Source organism: Acipenser ruthenus, chromosome 45 (genome assembly GCF_902713425.1).
Source record: "Acipenser ruthenus chromosome 45, fAciRut3.2 maternal haplotype, whole genome shotgun sequence".
NCBI lineage: Eukaryota > Metazoa > Chordata > Actinopteri > Acipenseriformes > Acipenseridae > Acipenser > Acipenser ruthenus.
This window is the reverse complement of record NC_081233.1, coordinates 9,217,823-9,240,681: the sequence shown is the minus strand read 5'-3', so window position 1 is coordinate 9,240,681 and position 22,859 is coordinate 9,217,823. Positions and strand designations below refer to the sequence as shown.

At 44.2% G+C, this 22,859-nt stretch overlaps 1 protein-coding gene across 1 annotated transcript; it reads right to left on the bottom strand.

The window, feature by feature from the left end:
* Positions 1 to 371: 371 nt before the first annotated feature.
* On the bottom strand, positions 372 to 19,581 carry LOC117401105 (ceramide synthase 6). Its single transcript, XM_059013132.1, has 10 exons — positions 18,917 to 19,581; positions 12,132 to 12,237; positions 9,459 to 9,589; positions 8,797 to 8,854; positions 8,431 to 8,481; positions 7,149 to 7,241; positions 5,218 to 5,346; positions 4,608 to 4,714; positions 3,605 to 3,761; positions 372 to 849 (listed from the first exon to the last, which is right to left on the bottom strand). Exons 1-10 carry the CDS (start codon positions 19,087 to 19,089, stop codon positions 685 to 687), a joined length of 1,170 nt encoding a protein of 389 aa, XP_058869115.1. The 5' UTR covers positions 19,090 to 19,581; the 3' UTR covers positions 372 to 684.
* Positions 19,582 to 22,859: the final 3,278 nt, after the last annotated feature.

Below are 22,859 nucleotides of genomic sequence, written 5' to 3'. Positions count from 1 at the left end.
TCTCTGTGCGATTTTCTGATTTCTTGTTTTTGAGAGAGATCTGCTCTACACTGTATAGTAATACATAAATGAAAGCAGGCTTGCCCTGGTAGGGTTACTGTATCGTGTTCAACAGGGGCGGCCAAAGCTGGCTCTTCCACTCCTGGTCTTTGTTCCAACTCTGTTCTAAATTGTTCAGTTGAAACAAATAAACCTCCATCCAGATCCAGAAGTGGTTCATGTTACTGTCTGTTAAACCTGGAGTGGAGTAATGGCCCTCCAGGAGCAGGATTGGAGACCCCTGCTCTGTACAGTAGAATTCACTCTCACTAAAGCTATGGGTCAGCTGGGGTACTGAAGTACTCACAAACTCACCCCAGAACTTCACAGGCTCAAAACAGGCAGATTGGTTTAATAATAATAGCAGTAATTTTTCTTTTAATCTGTCTCCAAACAAAAAACAAACAAAACAAACAACAAGTACATAACGGCAAGTACACACAACATAAACACGGCTTTGAACTACTCAGCTTGATAAAAAGGGCCCAACAACAGAAGCGGAGTGCTGCTCTTCGTCCCATCTTTAAAATTGTCACTGTTTTGCCCTCCCCTCTCTGGTCCCGTCTGAGACGTTCTCATGCTTTCTCAGTCCTTTGGGGATAAATGTTTATTGATCGGGGGTGATTAGGGACCCCCCCCCCCCTTTTAGTGTTCCTGTGCCCATGTCCCCAGGGTCAGGTGGCCGTTGGTTCCGTTCTCCCCTTTAGTGGTCGGGTGTCTGTGGATGACCGCTGGCTTCCTGGGGTCCTTGACCACCTGCTCGTCCTCGTCCGAGCTGCTTTCTATGTCGCTGCGGTCATCCTTGGAGACCTAGAAGAGGAGAGTGATGGGTGAGGAAGGGAAGGACTCAGGATAGCAGGGAAGGGATTTTATTTGAAAGCAAAACTAGAAGTGAAGTTGATGAACATTTTGGCTCGTGCCTTCAGAGGAATCGAAATTGACCCGAAACGTTACTTTTCTTTGGTTTATTCACGATGCACAGCAGGCTTAATAATGTGGGCCAAGGAATATCATTTCAGTGTGAAACTGAGCAGAGCTGCAGGGCACACCACCACTGTGACACCCACTTTATAAAAACATTTAAAAGGCGTTCAGAGTCACGAATGAGAGGCCAATCTGCCCATCGCTGCTCGTCCGGCTCCTGGCAGCTGATTGGTCTCAGAACAGACCGCTCCTGACGGACCGCAGTGGTTCAGCAGCAACAACATGGCTAGGCAACCCTTTGCATGCACTCAACAAAAAATTAAAAAGTGCTTCCTACCCTCTGTCCTGAATCCTACTCAGCATCCAAATGTGTCTCCCAGTCCTACTCTCTGTGGTAATGCTGGAATAGTGCCTGGGTGGACTTTGTAGACCCCTTTTAGGATGCAGCTTGACACCCAGCCAAGCAAAAACTCACCACCAGCTGTTACATACAACAGGCCAGTGAAAACAGCAGGTGTAAAGCTGAGGGAACATGAACCCACTTTGTGGCTTGGAACTTGGTTTCAGGCCACTGCACGGCACACCCGGGGAGACATGGGGTTTAATACAGCAAAGCCTCAAACTAGGTCTCCTGGAACAAGGTTTCAAGCCACTGTTCCTGAAAAAGTGTCTTCGTGTTCCTCAACGTAACTCTCAAATCCGCCACTAGATGGAGCCCCGAGCCATGACTCTACATCCAATACATGGTATAGTTATATTTGCTTTGACCAAACCAGGTACACCTCATGGATTAGGATTTTTTTCTCTGTTTTGCTTCTCACTTTTGTATGCAAAGTTAAAGCATTCGGCTCCTTAATAATATCATTATTATTAATTATCATCATCATTAATAATAATGATTTGGGAGCTATTCATGCACTCATGCCTTGAAACATGACAACAGTCCCCAGCAGGGCTATTCCATCAGCGTTCATCTGGCTAGGTGCACTGTACCAATAATCAATGAGAGGGGCTTGAGGTGCGCTGTACCAATAATCAATGAGAGGGGCTTGAGGTGCGCTGTACCAATAATCAATGAGAGAGGCTTGAGGTGCACTGTACCAATAATCAATGAGAGGGGCTTGAGGTGCGCTGTACTAATAATCAATGAGAGGGGCTTGAGGTGCGCTGTATCAATAATCAATGAGAGGGGCTTGAGGTGCACTGTACCAATAATCAATGAGAGGAGCTTGAGGTGCGCTGTACCAATAATCAATGAGAGGGGCTTGAGGTGCGCTGTACCAATAATCAATGAGAGGGGCTTGAGGTGCGCTGTATCAATAATCAATGAGAGGGGCTTGAGGTGCGCTGTACCAATAATCAATGAGAGGGGCTTGAGGTGCGCTGTACCAATAATCAATGAGAGGGGCTTGAGGTGCGCTGTACCAATAATCAATGAGAGGGGCTTGAGGTGCGCTGTACCAATAATCAATGAGAGGGGCTTGAGAAGACCAAGTTGCTCTAGGCCCGTGTGCACTTTTTATTCTGTTTACAAACAGACAGTTACTGTGGAATAGGCCTGCAGGGAAAAGCATGTTAAAATGAAATGCAGTTGTGGTATTGGGATGTGTTTTTTTTAACTCTGTACTTTCCCATTAGTTATTATTAATATAGTGGTGAACAAAAACAAAACAAGTTTATTAGCCAAAAGATCTTATATAAAAAACCCTATTTAAAAAAAGGTTACTGGGACAGCACATTACTGGAGTGCCTGGAAACGGAAGCTGTTGAAATCAGTTCCGGGGGAGCGAGAGCTGTGGTTAGTAGCAAGAAAGAAACAGGCAGCAGGTGAGGAAGCGAGGGGCAAGAACAGCTGGCAAAATAAAGGGAAAGAGAGAGGGAGAGAGAGGCAAGACTTACAGCGGAGGCCCATCTCCCAGTCCCAGGCTCCAGCCCGAGAGAGAAAGAGTGAGAAGAGAGGAGAGAGCGACCTCCTCACGACACCTGAGAGAGGAACAGCACACAGTCAGTGAGAGGGAGAGGGGGAGACAGAAAGGTAGAGAGAGGGAAGGCAAGCAAGAAAGGAGATGGAAACTAGAGAGAGAGAGAGGGGGGGTCACGTTGAGAGGGTTTGTGACAGACCCTCTCTGTCCAGTCGAGTTCTTCCTTCTTGTGAATCCAGAACATGGGGTCCTGATGGAGGAGACACTGCAGGAGCTCCAGCAGACAGGCTGGCTTTGCGATGGAGACACTGCAGGAGCTCCAGCAGACAGGCTGGCTTCGCGATGGAGACACTGCAGGAGCTCCAGCAGACAGGCTGGCTTCGCGATGGAGACACTGCAGGAGCTCCAGCAGACAGGCTGGCTTCGCGATGCAGACACTGCAGGAGCTCCAGCAGACAGGCTGGCTTCACGATGCAGACACTGCAGGAGCTCCAGCAGACAGGCTGGCTTCGCGATGGAGACACTGCAGGAGCTCCAGCAGACAGGCTGGCTTCGCAATGGAGACACTGCAGGAGCTCCAGCAGACAGGCTGGCTTCGCAATGGAGACACTGCAGGAGCTCCAGCAGACAGGCTGGCTTCGCGATGGAGACACTGCAGTGATAAACATACTCTCAGCACATGGGGTGAAATGGGTTATAACCCCCAAACCCTGACTCACCTTCCCCCGACTTAAAGCCTTGAATGCGATGCGCAGGATGAGGTAGGACCAGATGACGTGCAGTACCTGCAGCACCAGCAAGAGGGCGTTGAAGAGCCACCAGGAGGGGTAGGGACCGATGATCTCCCAGCTTTCAAACAGAGTGGTGTTCAGGACCCTGCAGTGAGAGAGGGTTCAGAATATCTACAAACAGATGTTCTGTTGTGTATGCAACAGCAGGTTTCAGCCTCAGTGTGGTCTAAAGCTAATTCCTAGTCTAAACCCTTTAAATACAGACTGGAAGAGAAAGATCGGATGAGGTATATTCCCCAACCTTCCTCCCCCATCTCTCAGTGCAGAGCAATAAAATATTTAGCAGTGTTGAGGAGCAGTTGAGTGCAGAGCCCCCCAGCACAGGGATGGATTTCAGGGGCTGCAGTAACAGGTGTTCTGGAGGCGACTGGATCCACCTGGTCAGGTTACACCTCTATCTGTCTCCTTCCCTCCATCCATCCATCCCTCCATCTCTGCCTGCCTAACGACTAGACAAACCTGTTTTTTATACAAACTGCGTCATCAATAGCCAGAACCAAGGCCTGACCATTGAAGAATCAATACCGCTTATTACATTTCTTCCAGTATACAAGCCCCTTCAATCCTCTTCAGTGAATCTCAGGAATGGAAATAAGGCTCCCATTGCATAGCGGTGTGATCTATTCCTGGTTTTGCCATGAGTTTAATCAGACACACGTGAGCTTGTTATCTATACACTGGGGCGAAGCAAGCATGTATTAAAACCTGGAATGAGCAGAACTGCACTGCAATAGGAGTCGTATTTCCATCCCTGGGATCTGTAGCACACAATGAACCTAACCTTGTTAAAATCAATCTTTATTTTGGAGACTTAAAAATAGTAAAAATAAACTCTTAGTATTTCTAAGTATTGGGTGTTTTATTGCAGAGTGCTGAACACGCACACACAGGCACACAGGAGCCCCTCTATCTGTTACCCCCCGTGACTCACCACAGTGGGTATATTCCGAGCCGTGTTCCCACGAAGACCATGGCGAATCCCACAAATAACATGTCACACAGATGCTGGTACTTCGCATAATTTGCCATTTTGGCAGCCTGCCAGGGACAGAGAGAGAGCGCGAGAGAGAGACAAAGTTCAAATCAGAATGCCACACTGACACACCCAAGCTATTGATATGAAATTGTAGACAGTTCTAACTACACACACACACACGTGCACACACACACACACACACACACACACACACACACACGCTGGACTTGATTCTTAAAGCAATTTTTACCAAACTCTCTTTACGGCAACTTTTTCAGTAAAAAGGAAAACAAAAAGTCTTTCTGTGTTACAATTTTCCACTGTTTCTTCTTGTATCGAGTGTATCTCGTGATAACTCAGGTAGATCTGCTCTGACTGCAAACACACTCAGCAGGGATGGAAAGGAGACTCCTGCTGCACAGCCATTTCACCCTCAAGGTTGTTTTTCCTTTACAGTGTGAAGTTAAAAAGCTCAGGCATGTCTTTAAAAACTCAGTAAAACCAGGACTGGGTTGGTGTGCTATGCAATGGGAGTCTTATTTCCATCCCTACAAGTGCTCCTCACCTCCAGCAGGAAGTCCGAGGCGTCGTGCACGCACATGACCAGGGTTCCCACACGCAGCATGTTGTTCACGTAGGAGAAGCTGATCAGCCCGATGGTAGCCATGTGGTGCACGAACATGATGAGGAAGTCCTGCAACACACAGAGCAGCCATTAGGGGGAGCACAGCTGTAACACGAGCTGCAGTCAATGCTCTGGGGTGGAGGCTGGGCGCGAGCCGCTGTCCCCAAAAGAGCGTCTCAACCGCTGTGCGAAACAGCCGGGCTCGTCTGCATTCGTGGGTCTAGCGTTTTTAACCTCGTCGCACCGACGGGACACAATCGTGTCGTGACTTTTAGAAGAAACACTCATCATTTTCAAAAACACAAACACACATACCTGTTACCTCCGACACTAAGAGGGGTGTTGAGAACACAGAAGCATTAGAAAATGCATTCGAAAATAGACAGGAAACTCAACATGGCAATCATACACGCAGTGAGGGAAGGGGATATACCTAGAAACGTTTTTACACCTGCAGTCTCATCCACAGTAATGTTGTAGTGCATCATAAACTAACATCACTACTGTAGGACCGTCTCATGACGGCTTCTGATTACACCTGCAGTCTCATCCACAGTAATGTTGTAGTGCATCATAAACTAACATCACTACTGTAGGACCGTCTCATGACGGCTTCTGATTAGTTACAACAATTTGGAGAGATATGACATTGCAAACGTTTCGGAAATGAAACCGAATCTAACACGCCGACACCTCCAAAAAAAACCAAAAAAATAAACAGATCTGTCTGAAACCTGCTTGCCATTATATCATTAGCCAATACTCACAGCAGAAGGCGGTCATAAATCGATCACAGCCTTAAAATCTATTAACCTACTGAAGCTGTTTTACAGAAGCACAAGATCTGAAGGGAGGGGGCAGGGTGATCACATGATCCCGGTCAGCACCCTCCCCTCCCCTCCCCTCCCCTCCAAACTGAATTAGTGCATTAGAAGCAACAACAGCAGCAACAGCAGCAGCAGCTGCCACCTCCTTCAATTACTGGTCATGAGGCCCCACTGCAAACTACAGCAGGCAGATCATCAGCAACTCATATTTAATGTTGTTTTCTATATCCCTCTTAGTCACTGCGTGTACAGTTGCACCCTGTTAAGTTTACTATCTGTGAATGTATTTTATAATGACCGAAAGGGATTAAGATATTGTCCAGGGTGCTGTACGATGCAAGCTGGTACCCACTCCACAACAGAGGTGACCTGAGTGTGTGACAGTCAGCTTGCATCTTTAAACATTATACTCATTTAACTAGAGTACCAACATAATATAGCGAAATAAGAACAATTAAACAGCACAGCTCATTTTAATGCAATTTCCATCCGATACGAACTATCTGGTACAAAGATATTTCAGACGGCTGTGTCACATCAATATAATAAAATTATACTGCGTCTGTGTGTGTGTGTGGACATATATATATAGTAAATATGGACTGGCGAGGAGGAGTATAGTGGGAAACTATGGCCCCCGAGTGAAGAGCTATAGTTACCAACCAGGGACTCTCATGCCCTCCCCGGCAGGGAAGTATAGTTCTTTCCGGGATGCCTTTAGTTTCCCACTGTGAGTCTAGGTCTGCAGTCCATATCTGTTTTATGAATCAGTCAGAAAGTCATGTTTTTGAAGTCCACAGCGCAGAGTTATGTAAGTTTTTTTGGCATAGAACAGTCTGTCTGCCTCTCTCAGGGAATTCTTGGAGGAGTCTGTTGAGTTTGTGAACGTCGTATTGATTTGAAGATGAAGAGAGGAAGGACGCTCAGCGTGATGATGTAACAGCGTCTATCTATTTTTGGTCATGTCATGAGGTTTTAACCAATCACATGCCAGGATTTCAAAGGGCTAATTCATAAATCAGGGTTAGGGTTGAAGTCTCTTACCTTTCTTTTAATGTCTGTAAACTGTGAGAACATGAGGGACCAATAGAAGGCCAGTTCTGTGATGTAGTAATAGTACAGCCCCGGGGTCAGCGTCTGGAGAGGAGAGAGATTACAGCATGTGATGAGTGAGTGTGTGTGTGTGTGTGTGTGTGTGTGTGTGTGGAGAGAGATTACAGCATGTGATGAGTGAGTGTGTGTGTGTGTGTGTGTGTGTGTGTGTGTGTGTGTGGAGAGAGATTACAGCATGTGATGAGTATCTGTGTGTGTGTGTGTGTGTGGAGAGAGATTACAGCATGTGATGAGTATCTGTGTGTGTGTGTGTGTGTGTGTCTGTGGAGAGAGATTACAGCATGTGATGAGTATCTGTGTGTGTGTGTGTGTGTGTGTGTGTGGAGAGAGATTACAGCATGTGATGAGTGAGTGTGTGTGTGTGTGTGTGTGTGTGTGTGTGTGTGGAGAGAGATTACAGCATGTGATGAGTATCTGTGTGTGTGTGTGTGTGTGTGTGTGTGTGTGTGTCTGTGTGTGTGTGTGTCTGTGTGTGTGTGTGTGTGTGTCTGTGTGTGTGTGTGTGTGTGTGTGTGTGCGTGTGTGCGTGCGTGTGTGTGTGTGCGTGTGTGTGTGTGCGTGTGTGTCTGTGTCTGTGTGTGTGTGTGTGTGTCTGTGTGTCTGTGTGTGTGTGGGTGTGTGTGTGTAGGGGTGTGTGTGTGTGTGTGTGTGTGTGTGTGTGTGTGCGTGTGTGTGCGTGTGTGTGTGTGTGCGTGTGTGTGCGTGTGTCTGTGTGCATGTGTGTGTGTGCATGTGTGTGTGTCTGTGTGTTTCTGTGTCTGTCTGTCTGTTCTTTAAGTAAGTTTGATGCTGGTGATTTTTCATGTTAGATAACCCTTATAAAAGTTTACCATGGTATTTTTGCACAGTATTTTTGCAGTTTTACCCCCATGCTTTTCCCATGGTTATACTATGCATTTACTATAGTTATGAATATGCTTTACCAGACCTCTCTGTGCTTTACAATGCTTACCTATGCTTTCACTGTGTTTTATTACACTTTACCATGCTTTTACTGTGTTTTATTACACTTGGCTGTGCTTTTACTGAGGGAAGCTTTTATAAGGGCCTACAGTGAGGTGTCATGAGAGCGCTCCTCACCCCCTGACATTCAGTCCTGGAGACTGACAGGAGTATCGAGTCATGTGACACGTGTTCTACAGCAATTCGTTTTGTACAGAGAAGGTAGGAGTGTCGCTGCGGTCCCGGCTGCTGTTGCTGTTGCTAGCCTCACCTGATAGGGGTAGTTGTACCAGCATTGCCGTGTGTCCCACAGCCAGGGCGTCTGGAAGGAAAAACACAGCGGCAGTCAGACAAGCTCAGAAATACTGAAAGAAACGTAATAAAAACTCAAAGTCAACGACAAACCTTTCCACTATGAATCAGAATGCAACCCCCCATCCCCTGTCTCAATCAACGAATCCATTATAACAAAAGTTATTGTATTTCCTGCTCTTATTGTATTACTTGTATTGTAAAGCTTGAAATGTTTTTGCTTACGATTGTAAGTCGCCCTGGATAAGGGCGTCTGATAATAAATAAATAATAATAATAATTATAAACTAAACTCTCTATCGGTGTACAGAACCCAGCAACTGACCTGCAAGAGGAATCGAACCCCGTAGATAAATATGTACAAATAGAACGTAAACCTCCACCTGCCAACAGACAGAGAGAGAGAGAGAGAGAGAGAGAGAGAGAGAGAGAGAGAGAGAGAGAGAGAGAGAGAGAGAGAGAGAGAGAGAGAGAGAGAGAGAGAGAGAGAGAGAGAGAGAGAGAGAGAGAGAGAGGGAGTTACAATTGCTGTTCAAAGTTTAGGATTAAAACACTTTAAAAATGTGACTGCTAGTTTCACAGACCCCAGCTAGCACGAACATTGGGCTACCTTAGCTAAAGTGGCACTAATGTTGGACTATCCAATGTTAATCAGGCACTTGGAATGGGTGAAACTGCTGTGCAATAGGAGTCTTATCTCCATCCCTGCATATCAGGAATGTTATTCCCAAGCATGAAAAGCCCTCTGTCACTATTTGTCATTGTGTACAGGACGGTACCTGTACAGCATTTCATTGTATAAGGGCAGGAAAAGACTGGAGGAATATTAAACATTAAATAAACTGCTATGTAAAACCCTAAGGCTGGCACCTATGGGCTGCGTGTTTGACAACACTTTACACTGAACTCGTAACCCTTTAACCCAAGTTATTAACAGTGCTGGTCTAGGACCCCTGGTACGCGACTGCAGTGAAGTTTTGGACCCACATGCTCTCGCAGAACTTGGTCAGCAGGCTCGGCTTGTCTTGGTTGCGCCGGAGCCGGAACCAGCGCTGGATCTTTATGATGTCCCAGTCCAGCTGCTTGGACAGCCCCTCGAGACGCCGGCCATCAGGGTACTGAGGACAGACCAGGAGAGGGACGGGGGTCAGCAGAGAGACCAGGAGAGGGGACGAGGGTCAGCAGAGAGACCAGGAGAGGGGACGGGGGATCAGCAGACACACACAGAGACACACAGACACCGTGTAATACACCGAGACTCACACAGAGACACACAGACACAGTGAAATACTCAGAGACTCACACAGAGACACACAGACACAGTGAAATACTCAGAGACTCACACAGAGACACACAGACACAGTGAAATACACAGAGACTCACACAGAGACACAGTGTAATACTCAGGAGACTCACACAGAGACACACAGACACAGTGTAATACTCAGAGACTCACACAGAGACACACAGACACAGTGTAATACACAGAGACTCACACAGAGACACACAGACACAGTGAAATACACAGAGACTCACACAGAGACACAGTGTAATACTCAGGAGACTCACACAGAGACACACAGACACAGTGTAATACTCAGAGACTCACACAGAGACACACAGACACAGTGAAATACACAGAGACTCGCACAGAGACACACAGACACAGTGAAATACTCAGAGACTCACACAGAGACACACAGACACCGTGTAATACACAGAGACTCACACAGAGACACACAGACACAGTGTAATACACAGACTCACACAGAGACACACAGACACAGTGAAATACACAGAGACTCACACAGAGACACACAGACACAGTGTAATACACAGAGACTCGCAGAGACACACAGACACAGTGTAATACACAGAGACTCGCACAGAGACACACAGACACAGTGTAATACACAGAGACTCACACAGAGACACACAGACACAGTGTAATACACAGAGACTCGCACAGAGACACACAGACACAGTGAAATACTCAGAGACTCACACAGAGACACACAGACACAGTGTAATACTCAGAGACTCGCACAGAGACACACAGACACAGTGTAATACACAGAGACTCTCACAGAGACACACAGACACAGTGAAATACTCAGAGACTCACACAGAGACACACAGACACAGTGTAATACTCAGAGACTCACACAGAGACACACAGACACAGTGAAATACACAGAGACTCGCACAGAGACACACAGACACAGTGTAATACACAGAGACTCACACAGAGACACACAGACACAGTGAAATACTCAGAGACTCACACAGAGACACACAGACACAGTGTAATACACAGAGACTCACACAGAGACACACAGACACAGTGAAATACACAGAGACTCACACAGAGACACAGTGTAATACTCAGGAGACTCACACAGAGACACACAGACACAGTGAAATACTCAGAGACTCACACAGAGACACACAGACACAGTGTAATACACAGAGACTCACACAGAGACACACAGACACAGTGAAATACACAGAGACTCACACAGAGACACAGTGTAATACTCAGGAGACTCACACAGAGACACACAGACACAGTGTAATACTCAGAGACTCACACAGAGACACACAGACACAGTGAAATACTCAGAGACTCACACAGAGACACACAGACACAGTGTAATACACAGAGACTCACACAGAGACACACAGACACAGTGAAATACACAGAGACTCACACAGAGACACAGTGTAATACTCAGGAGACTCACACAGAGACACACAGACACAGTGTAATACTCAGAGACTCACACAGAGACACACAGACACAGTGTAATACACAGAGACTCACACAGAGACACACAGACACAGTGAAATACACAGAGACTCACACAGAGACACAGTGTAATACTCAGGAGACTCACACAGAGACACACAGACACAGTGTAATACTCAGAGACTCACACAGAGACACACAGACACAGTGAAATACACAGAGACTCGCACAGAGACACACAGACACAGTGAAATACTCAGAGACTCACACAGAGACACACAGACACCGTGTAATACACAGAGACTCACACAGAGACACACAGACACAGTGTAATACACAGACTCACACAGAGACACACAGACACAGTGAAATACACAGAGACTCACACAGAGACACACAGACACAGTGTAATACACAGAGACTCGCAGAGACACACAGACACAGTGTAATACACAGAGACTCGCACAGAGACACACAGACACAGTGTAATACACAGAGACTCGCACAGAGACACACAGACACAGTGAAATACTCAGAGACTCACACAGAGACACACAGACACAGTGTAATACACAGAGACTCACACAGAGACACACAGACACAGTGTAATACACAGAGACTCGCACAGAGACACACAGACACAGTGAAATACTCAGAGACTCACACAGAGACACACAGACACAGTGTAATACTCAGAGACTCGCACAGAGACACACAGACACAGTGTAATACACAGAGACTCTCACAGAGACACACAGACACAGTGAAATACTCAGAGACTCACACAGAGACACACAGACACAGTGTAATACACAGAGACTCGCACAGAGACACACAGACACAGTGTAATATTCAGAGATGCACACTTGCCCTCGCCCCCCTGCCAGGTTGTACAGGAGCCCCTCCCTCACCTTTGTTATGGATGTAAACACTTTCTCTAGAATGGTGTTGGGTTGTGCTACTCTGTGACCACTGGCCTGTATCCGCAATAGAAAGGCACACGGCCTGGCAATGAACCTGCGGAAAAGAACAGCTATCATTATTATTATTATTATTATTATTATTAAAGGTAAAAAATACCTTTGTTGTACTTGTGATACCAAGTGTATTGTTTTTAAAAGCTGGGTGCTGCATCGTATTATAAAGAAGAACACAAGCTGGCTGTGGTATTTTTCACCTTGGCTCCTAACGAGGGACTGTGTAGTGCCAGCACAACCTGTGGAATTTCACACTCTAATACACAGACACACTCCCACAATCTACTCCATCAATGATTTATTAAGAGAATGTTTAACCCTGAGCTGAAGTGCAGTTTCTGGGGCTTGTTGGCATCAGACTGCCTGCCCTGGCAGCCTGGTTCTGAGCTGTGGTGCTCTCAGTCTAAAACTACAAAACCACCTTCACATCTACCAGGAAATCCACATTCTAAATCCACAGCACTCTGAAGTGCAAGCAGGCTAACGCTGAGCTCGTAACAGCGGCCAGCGTTTCCTTCAGCAGCAGCGTCTCCTCGCTGAGCCCTGCGCGGCACGACGACGCTAAGCAGCAGAGGAAAGCTTGTTTTACAAACACTGCTATTCAGAGACACCAACAGATAATGAATGCAACGACAAGCACCTCCACTGATTTATTAAGTCAGTCTTTATGAATGTACCGCTATTCAGCGTTTAATAGTTATGGATATGTATAAATAACCAGGGTAACACTGCAATTCGTCCTGTGTGTGCTCCTGATCTAGTCAGTTACAGAACTATTGATAGAATCTGTCATTACGATTCATGAATTATTTTAAAGTCTCTGAAGTTATGGGTTTCTGTTCATTCGTTTTGTAATCCTTCACTGGTCTGCTTCCCGGGGACCCAATTATTATTATTATTATTATTATTATTATTATTATTATTAATAATAATACTTCTGCACTGTATACTCAAGAGATTGGATTTAAAGCATTGTTATCCAGAATAAACTTCTGTTACACACAAAAAGAATTCCCTGCACTCCTTTGAAAGTTATGGGAAAGACACTCAGTGCTTTGCAATCCCTATGGAATGTTTGCCTCACTTTGCTTTGCTTTACTGTTTGGAAAAATGTTCTTAGTGTTTTATGGCACATGCCCCCAATCCACCAGCTATTATAAAATACCTTTTTAAACCGAATCCCTGTGGGAGCTGCTCATTCACGTCTTGTTTTATGGAGGCTGCCTGTGAGTTTGAATGTGACCTCTGCACTTTCAGTTGACTTTTGTTTTTCTTGTCGATAAAAGAATAAAAGATAACTTATCTACAAGTCTTATATAAACATTTGGAATGGATGTGAGCCATTCTGTGAGCTTAATAATAATAATAATAATAATAATAATAATAATAATGATGCTAATGCGACTCCCATTGCAGAGCAGTCCAGGTTTCACTGCAATGGGAATCATTACTCTCACAGAATGTAAAAGCTTGAATTACTTCGCTCCTGTATAAACCTGGTGGGCTCTGCACTGAATCCAGGTTTCTGACTTCTGGTTCAAATACGTGATCAGTCTTTATGACAGCCGTAGTCATAAACACACACTGTGGTTATAAAAAGAAAAGACAAAATCATTAACCAGCTGTTTAACAGACCTTATGATCTGAAGCCTTTGCAAGGAATCTCACACCTGACCTGTGCTTTATAAAAAATTATGTGAAAACAAACAAACTAAAAAGCTGCCTGCCCTGCGTATTCTCCAGAGTGCTTGAGGTGTACATTTTTCACCTGCCCCCTCCCCCCTCTCCCCCTTCACTTAGAAAAGTTTCCCACAGTAAAAGCACAGCAAAGTGTAATGAAGCATTGGGAAAGCATAGGTAAGCACTGTAAAGAATAGCGAGGTACAGTAAAGCATATTAATAAACATGGCAAACCAGGGTAAACTGTGGTAAATGCACTATAACCGTGAGAACAGCATGGGGGAAAACTGCAAAAATAACTGTGGTAAACTTTTATAAGGGGAGTGTTGGAGCCAACCTTTGATAGGGAGATAAGTGTCGAGACCTTGAAGTGTGATAGAGGGTTTATTGGAAGTGATAGGTTACGAAACTGTGTGTCTGTGTGTGTATGTGTGTGCGTGTGTGTGTGTGTATACACACACGTGCAAAAACGTTCAATGCAGGAGTATTTAGTTTTGCCCCAATTTAGTGTTAGAATAGGAAATGTGCACTATATGGGAGAGTGAGAACGAGTGCCATATCTCAAACAGGGCGTGGCTTCTGTCCTCCCTCACTCCGTCCCTTTCACTATCCCCCCCCCTCTCTCTTTGTCTTATCCCCTCACTCCCTCCCGTCTATCATTTTCATCATTATGCAGGTGTTCCTCATTTCTACCATTAACCCCATAAAACAATGGCGACGCCTGAAGTCGAAACGTTTCTTTGACTGTTTCCATGTATCCAGTTCTTTCACAAGCCCGGAAATCCTGACCCTTGTGCATCATCACATACAAATAAAACATTTTCTTGCAGGAGGTTTGGCTTTCTTGCTTGCTTGCTCGCGTCGACCTGCAGAGAGGCTCTCAGTTTGAAAGCTGTTTGAAAGCACCCTGGAGGCTGCAGAGGCTCGTTTGCATCCTTTTGTTTCTAAACAGAGCGTCTCTGGTTTCACACTGCAGTGCTGCTTCTTCAGCTCCTATTGCAGCCACACCCAGAACTATGAAATTACAGCGCAGTGTGGTCAGTCTGCACAGCGGAGAATCTGCACATCTACCATCCCTTCTGGACCAGGGGGAGGCAACTGTGGCACTTCCAATCCATTCCATTGCAGGACTTTGGTCCAACCAGATCCATCATTATTTATTTGACCTCCAATGGATAACAATAGCTTAATTATTGAATTGACCTAATCAAATAATGAAGGATCTGGTTCAGTTCAGTCTCCAGGCCTCAAACCTGCCCTGGACTGGAGGGAGCACCCTTTCTCTTAGAGGGGTGAGGGAGCAGTTCAGTCTCCATGCCTCAAACCTGCCCTGGACTGCAGGGAGCACCCTGTCTCAGAGGGGTGAGGGAGCAGTTCAGTCTCCATGCCTCAAACCTGCCCTGGACTGCAGGGAGCAGCCTTTCTCTTAGGAGTGAGGGAGCAGTTCTTGGCTTCTGTTTGTGAGGCTGTGCATGTGAAAGATCCACACTATTTGTGTTTAAACCTGTCGAGTCTCAAGTGTGGAGAAGCTCAGGAGAGTAACCTGGCAACAAAGGGCCCTCTGCAGTTTGATAAATTTAATGAGCGAAGCACTGACTGAGTGAATTAATATATGCAGGAAACTGTCTGCCGGGACGAGCGTTTCTGTAAACCTGATCAACAGGGTCCGGGTTCCAAAACCATCCAGGTCCAAATTCTACCTGGTATCGTATGAATTGGGGAGCAAAGAACAGGGTCCAAATAGGTGAGTTCCCAGGCATACAGGTTCTGCATCGTAACACTTTCACTTGTATTGCAGATTTAACTCGGTCACCTCAACACTGCAGATCATACTTGTAATATAGGGAAAGAGAACTCCACTCAACACTGCAGAGCGCTCTAGCAGTATAGGAAAGAGAACTCCACTCTCAACACTGCAGAGCGCTGTAGTAGTATAGGAAAGAGAACTCCTCTCAACACTGCAGAGCGCTCCAGTAGTATAGGAAAGAGAACTCCACTCTTAACACTGCAGAGCGCTCTAGCAGTATAGGAAAGAGAACTCCACTCTCAACACTGAGTATAGGAAAGAGAACCACTCTCAACACTGCAGAGCGCTCTAGTAGTATAGGAAAGAGAACTCCACTCTCAGCACTGCAGAGCGCTCTAGTAGTATAGGAAAGAGAACTCCACTCAACACTGCAGAGCACTCTAGCAGTATAGGAAAGAGAACTCCACTCTCAACACTGCAGAGCGCTCTAGTAGTATAGGAAAGAGAACTCCACTCTCAACACTGCAGAGCGCTCTAGCAGTATAGGAAAGAGAACTCCACTCTCAACACTGAGTATAGGAAAGAGAACCACTCTCAACACTGCAGAGCGCTCTAGTAGTATAGGAAAGAGAACTCCACTCTCAGCACTGCAGAGCGCTCTAGTAGTATAGGAAAGAGAACTCCACTCAACACTGCAGAGCACTCTAGCAGTATAGGAAAGAGAACTCCACTCTCAACACTGCAGAGCGCTCTAGTAGTATAGGAAAGAGAACTCCACTCTCAACACTGAGTTTAGGAAAGAGAACTCCACTCTCAACACTGCAGAGCACTCTAGTAGTATAGGAAAGAGAACTCCACTCTCAACACTGCAGAGCACTCTAGCAGTATAGGAAAGAGAACTCCACTCTCAACACTGCAGCGCGCTCTAGTAGTATAGGAAAGAGAACTCCACTCTCAACACTGAGTATAGGAAAGAGAACTCCCCTCTCAACACTGCAGAGCGCTCTAGCAGTATAGGAAAGAGAACTCCACTCTCAACACTGCAGAGCGCTCTAGTAGTATAGGAAAGAGAACTCCACTCTCAACACTGCAGAGCGCTCTAGCAGTATAGGAAAGAGAACTCCACTCTCAACACTGCAGAGCGCTCTAGTAGTATAGGAAAGAGAACTCCACTCAACACTGCAGAGCGCTCTAGTAGTATAGGAAAGAGAACTCCACTCTCAACACTGCAGAGCGCTCTAGCAGTATAGGAAAGATAACTCCACTCTCCACACTGCAGAGCGCTCTAGTAGTATAGGAAAGAGAACTCCCCTCTCAACACTGCAGAGCGCTCTAGCAGTATAGGAAAGAGAACTCCCCTCTCAACACTGCAGAGCGCTCTAGTAGTATAGGAAAGAGAACTCCACTCAACACTGCAGAGCGCTCTAGTAGTATAGGAAAGAGAACTCCACTCTCAACACTGCAGAGCGCTCTAGCAGTATAGGAAAGAGAACTCCACTCTCCACACTGCAGAGCGCTCTAGCAGTATAGGAAAGAGAACTCCACTCTCAACACTGAGTATAGGAAAGAGAACTCCACTCAACACTGCAGAGCGCTCTAGCAGTATAGGAAAGATAACTCCACTCTCAACACTGCAGAGCGCTCTAGTAGTATAGGAAAGAGAACTCCACTCTCAACACTGCAGAGCGCTCTAGTAGTATAGGAAAGAGAACTCCACTCTCAACACTGCAGAGCGCTCTAGTAGTATAGGAAAGAGAACTCCACTCTCAACACTGCAGAGCGCTCTAGCAGTATAGGAAAGAGAACTCCACTCTCCACACTGCAGAGCGCTCTAGTAGTATAGGAAAGAGAACTCCACTGCAGAGAAGTAAACCAATCTGATAACTAACACCTATTTGCATATTAGACTATTTCCATGTTTGTTTTTATTTGTTAGTACAAGACACTGAAAGTATTTAATTACTTCCCTATGGGTATTCTTTCCATGAAGCTACTTCTGTGCTGTAAGCTTAATAAAACCACTCCTAAAGACATAGCTCTGAAAATGTTTGTGATTATTCTTTAAATAACTCCTGAGTTTAGTGAATAGGTTTTGGAGTTTTGTTGACTTTAAATAAGAAAACATTTGATGAGGTCCAAGCAAGCTGATCCCATGTGCAATTGAATCCATTTAAATAAGTCTGTGTGCAAAGAGCCTTCAAACTCACACACAGCATCATAAACTTCAGAACTACCTGAGCGTGTTGCCTGTACACTGTGGCTAATCAAGCTTGTAGTAAAACCTGGAAAGGGAGAAGTGTTATGCAACAGGAGTTTCACTTCCATCTCTGCATACAGTAAATTACAGTTTCTGTATTTCCCATCTCACTTTCCCTACCTCCAAAAACACCCGAGTTCCACTTAACGTGGATGAACACGTACCCGTAACCTGGGACGCTGGAACTCGGGGTGCTGGGGTGCTGGGGTGCGGTAGCACGCCCTGCATTGAAGTGCTGTGCAGCTGCTTCTATGGGGTTGCAGTTTTGTTCAATGGCTTTCAGCACCCCCACTATAAAAATTGTTTCCGTGCCACTGCCTGTAATCAATCAATTAAAATGACCCTTCATTTCTTACCACTGAAAAAAAATATTAAAAACGCGAAAGCTTTTTTTTTTTTTTTTTTTTCTACTTACCAAGGCACATTTGCAGCACCCGTAACGAGCGGTGTTGTATAGTAAACATAACAATATGACACCTACTTTAAAAGCAAGTATGTAACAATGTTTAGATGTGGGGTCGACAGGTTTGTTTTATGGTTAGTTTTTGTTTAAGTATAAATAAGAGCTTTTCTGATCGTCACCACAGCAGCACTCCATACGTGATTACTACTAGCAGCAGCTTCAAGACCAGGTGTAAGCAACAGTATAATAATAATAATAATAATAATAATAATAATAATAATAATACAGCATTGCCCACTCGTCCGCACGTACATCTTACTGTTCCAAAATAAATAAATAAAGACGTGTTTATGAGACTAAACAGAAATACAGACTTTACTGCATCACTGTAGCAACCGAAACGACTAATAGTCTTACAGACTGTACGAAGGATAAAACCGACTCGTTTTCTTTCTGTTAGATCTGATGCGAGTTCTTCTACAATATAATAAAGATGACCACTGACCATCTATATAACCCTAACAATCCTTATTTTATTATACATCGCCATCTAACCATGCGATTATTTATTACTATTATAAATATAAAATAAAACGACACTGTTCGTTTGTGAAAATCCACCAGTTACCTACCTTTCAAACAGTATCCTGACGGCAAAGATCCCCAGGGCCAGCGGCAAGGCAGACAGGACATGTCCAGCTTTGGGATACTCGACCCCGGGCTCGGGGTCCGCCAGATCGGCCCAGGTCACGTTGTGTGGGAGCCAGAACCGCTCGTTCCAGAACCAGGCTGTAAGGGCAGCCATGTTGGTACCGGGGTTAAAAGGGAAATCCACCAGGAAGGAAGACAAATCACCGCCCCTCGCCGAAGCAGCAAGCGCTGGTGATCTGTGCGAGATGCTGGGGCGGACAGGCTGTGTTTGAGTGAGGAAGTAAGAAGGCCCCACCTCCGCCGTGGCGAAACACCACCCCTCGGCGGCTGTGGACTAGCGTGAGCCGCCGGTGCAAAACTAGAGCGGCGGGGCTCTCTGTGTGTTACGAGACCGCGCGGCCTCGGGTGGGTGCGAGAGTCGGGAATAGATAACAACATTCAATAAAACATTAAACAAAAAGTTGATCACAGTCAAAAATGAATTGTGTTAGTGTTTTTTTTTTTAATTTATTTATTCGATCGTTTTATTATGCTGTTCTATTCATGGACATAGTACGTGCTTTTGTTCAGTCATAAAAACGAATCGCGTTGTTTCACCTACAATAAAATTAAGTAACTGTCTTTGAGTTCACCGACCCACGTGATGATAAGCTTTGATAAATCAAAGTTGTTGTTAATTATTGTTGTGGCTTCTTTACCTACATGATTTTACTTGAACCTTTTCTTTTTTTTTACCAATATCACTAACTGGATAAGGCAAGTCCATGTAGTCTTGCACTAGAAAACAAACTACGAAGACGCTAAGATAGAGGAGTTTTATTCTATTTATTTATTTATGTATTTATTGTCCTAATTGATTACAAAGAGTTCTAAGCATTTAAAACTGAAGTTTAATTGTTTAGGAGATTAAACAGAGACTGACATCCCTAAAATATCCCATTCAATTTATATCATAGCCCCATATTCTGACGGGCTTCTACATTTTGAACGACCTCTCCTTCATTAAATTCAGAGCGCCTCCCGTTTTGTATTTAAAGTGGGCAGTGTTTCACAGGCAGCAGGGGCTGTGTGAATCAATCAGCTTCAATTGAATACAACCCCCACTACCTCCACCCAGGATGTGTCAGTTTGCATTCATAACAATCGCTTTGTTTGTGCACGTCTGCGCCACACAGGAACCATGCCAGCGATGCCATTCTTACGTGCTGCTGTGCCAGACTCTGCAGGCTGTCTGATGTCACTAAAGCTGGCGTTTTGAATGCCACACACCCCATTCTTCATGAGCACCGGCTGTGCTGTTCCAGTGGCTGCGCCTGCTTGCAGGGGCAGCGTAGGGCAGGTCTCAGTGTGCAGAATGGGCAGTGAAGCATTCTCAGAGCAGGAGCAGAGGGTAAACATGCCAAGGGTTGAAATTCCTGTTTAGAAAAGCGTGAACGCTGTGAACAAATATGAGGTCATATTTAAAACTATAACCCGCCAGCGTGAACGCTGTGAACCAATATGAATCACATTTAAAATTATAAACCGCCACGGTGAACGGCGAACCAATATGAATTCATATTTCATGCAAAAAATAAAGATGATCGCATTACCTATTAATAATATTTGATGATGTGTATTTCCGATTCCTTATAAAATGCTTAAGTAAACTTAACAAAATAATATTAAATAATAATAATCATATCTTAAGTTTTGACTCATCAGTTTACCGGTTCTCCTCACATAATTGAATAGGGTTGTGCTTGACTGTCAGTGGAAGGGATACTAGACTGAAGAACACTGTAATTAAGCATGTTTATTTATTATAGAGGAGTACCTTTCATACAGCAGTATCTCAAAGCTCTTTACAAGGCAATAACACCAACAATTACAATACAATTAATTAAAACAATTTGAAAAAGTAATAGTAAAATTAATCAGAATACAAATAAAATTAAAAGTTCCACGGTGCGGTGTAAACAGAGTTCCAGCGGCAGGTACAACCTACAGCAGCTGACTTCATTAAAACACACACAATAAACTGTACAGTACGTACTGTAGTTATTTACACTACAACTGTATGTTTAAGATAAACATAACTGTGTAAATATAATGATCAAAGCTTCCACATTCTTTAATTTCTTCATTGTTATGAATTGTAATTAATACATAATGCAGACCTTTTTATAATCAAAACATATTCATATTATGAATTATTATAAAATCTATATAATCCAAATGAAGTATCAACAGCTTCCATCTAATGTCACTATTATCATTACTCTAGTAACAGGGATGGAAATAAGATTCTTATTGATCTACCTAAGCAAGCCTAACCTTACCCTACCTATCCACTGTGGATCCACTTGGAAAAATCAATTTTAAACAAACAGACTGTTCACTGCAATTCCAAAAGCAAAGCTTTCAAAATATATAAAAGCTGAGGCACAATAGCTGTGGTGATGAACAGAGCCAGAGCTGACAGAGGGAGGAGTCAGTCCTCAGATGAACACTCCCTGCCTGTGTGGCCTTCAGTCGTGTGTTTCTGTTTTGTGATGTAGTTTGCAGTAAAGCTGCACTGTTTGAGACCGCAGACCAAGCTCAGGTCAGGAGAACAGATCCACACCCACTTACACCTGCTAAAGCAGCACCAGCAACACTGTGAGACTGTAACGAGTCAAGGGGTGTGCATTCAGCTGTAAAATCCATGTGCTTGTATTGCAAATGCTAATGTAGAAGACAAACAAACTGCTCCAGCCTTCTTTAACCTCCTCTTAAAGACAAATAGTAAAAAATAATAATATACAGTAATTGAAAAGAAAACTATTGATTTGAGTGGTAAAACAACAGGGTGTCAGTGCTTCTGGGCATTCTTGAACAGAAGTGATCTAGTAGCAGAATACAGCAGAGTATGTCTCTCTCTGTGTGTGTATGTGTGTGTGTGTGTGTGTCTGTCACACTGATTTGATCATACCATGGAGGAATGATCTTTCTGTTTCATGACCCCCTCTAATTAAATCAATAAAGTCCATTTTGACTCTTCTTTGTGGAGTATTTGTCATTTTTATAGAGGGAAGTGTAATAATGTGACTGTAGCTTATTGGACCATCATAGGCATTTGGATGATTTCCCCAGCGAGAGTGCTGGAGCAGCTACACAAGATAAATACACTGAACACAGTGAGAGCGCTGGAGCAGCTACACAAGATAAATACACTGAACACAACGAGACCGCTGGAGCAGCTACACAAGACAAATATATTTACTTATTATTGGTGAGACAAAAATACAATTGTTTACAATTGGCGGAATACAAGATTGCATGTAGTTTCAGAACATCTCCCCCTGGTGGTTAATTGTGGTGTTTAAGGCAGACTAATTCAATGGGTTACTCCATATCCTGTATATATCCATATTATCCATAATTCAATAGGTACTGATTTGTGCTACTTAACTGGAAAGGTACTTATATTTAAATTAGATATATTTTTTAATAATTAGAATTGTATAAAACATTGAACATATAATCCTTAAACACCGTTTTGGTGACAATAATATTTTAACTTATTTTAATATATGTAAATAAATGAAGACAAACCCTAACTTTGATTTTAGCTAGTTATACGAATTATAAATAGCTCTTGGAATTGTATAATTAGCATTTATCCCAATTTCCCTAAATTGTAAAAAGACTGATTTGCAATTTTTAAAAAAACATTATAAACTTACCTTTGTTTCTCCTGAGTCAGAGGCGCTGGTTAGGGTTAGGGTTAGGGTTAGGGTTTAGGGTTAGGGTCACACTCGTTTCCGTGCTAAAGGTCTTGTTTTGTAGCTTGCAGTAATACCTGTGGTTATTTAAATATTAATTTAAAAAAAAAAAAAAAAAAAAAAAAAAAACTCCCATCGAAACGAACGGGCCGTTTTTTCGCCAAATGTAAACGAAACA

What these genes read in the sequence shown, in the direction of transcription:
- LOC117401105 (XM_059013132.1), bottom strand. Translation starts at nt 19,089, where the DNA reads ATGGCTGCCCTTACAGCCTGGTTCTGGAACGAGCGGTTCTGGCTCCCA. An exon ending in TGTTTACATCCATAACAAAG is followed by an intron (nt 9,590 to 12,131) that starts GTGAGGGAGGGG and finishes GTCTGTCCTCAG; the next exon opens with TACCCTGATGGCCGGCGTCT. An exon ending in CTCGGAATATACCCACTGTG is followed by an intron (nt 3,762 to 4,607) that starts GTGAGTCACGGG and finishes CTCTCACTGCAG; the next exon opens with GGTCCTGAACACCACTCTGT.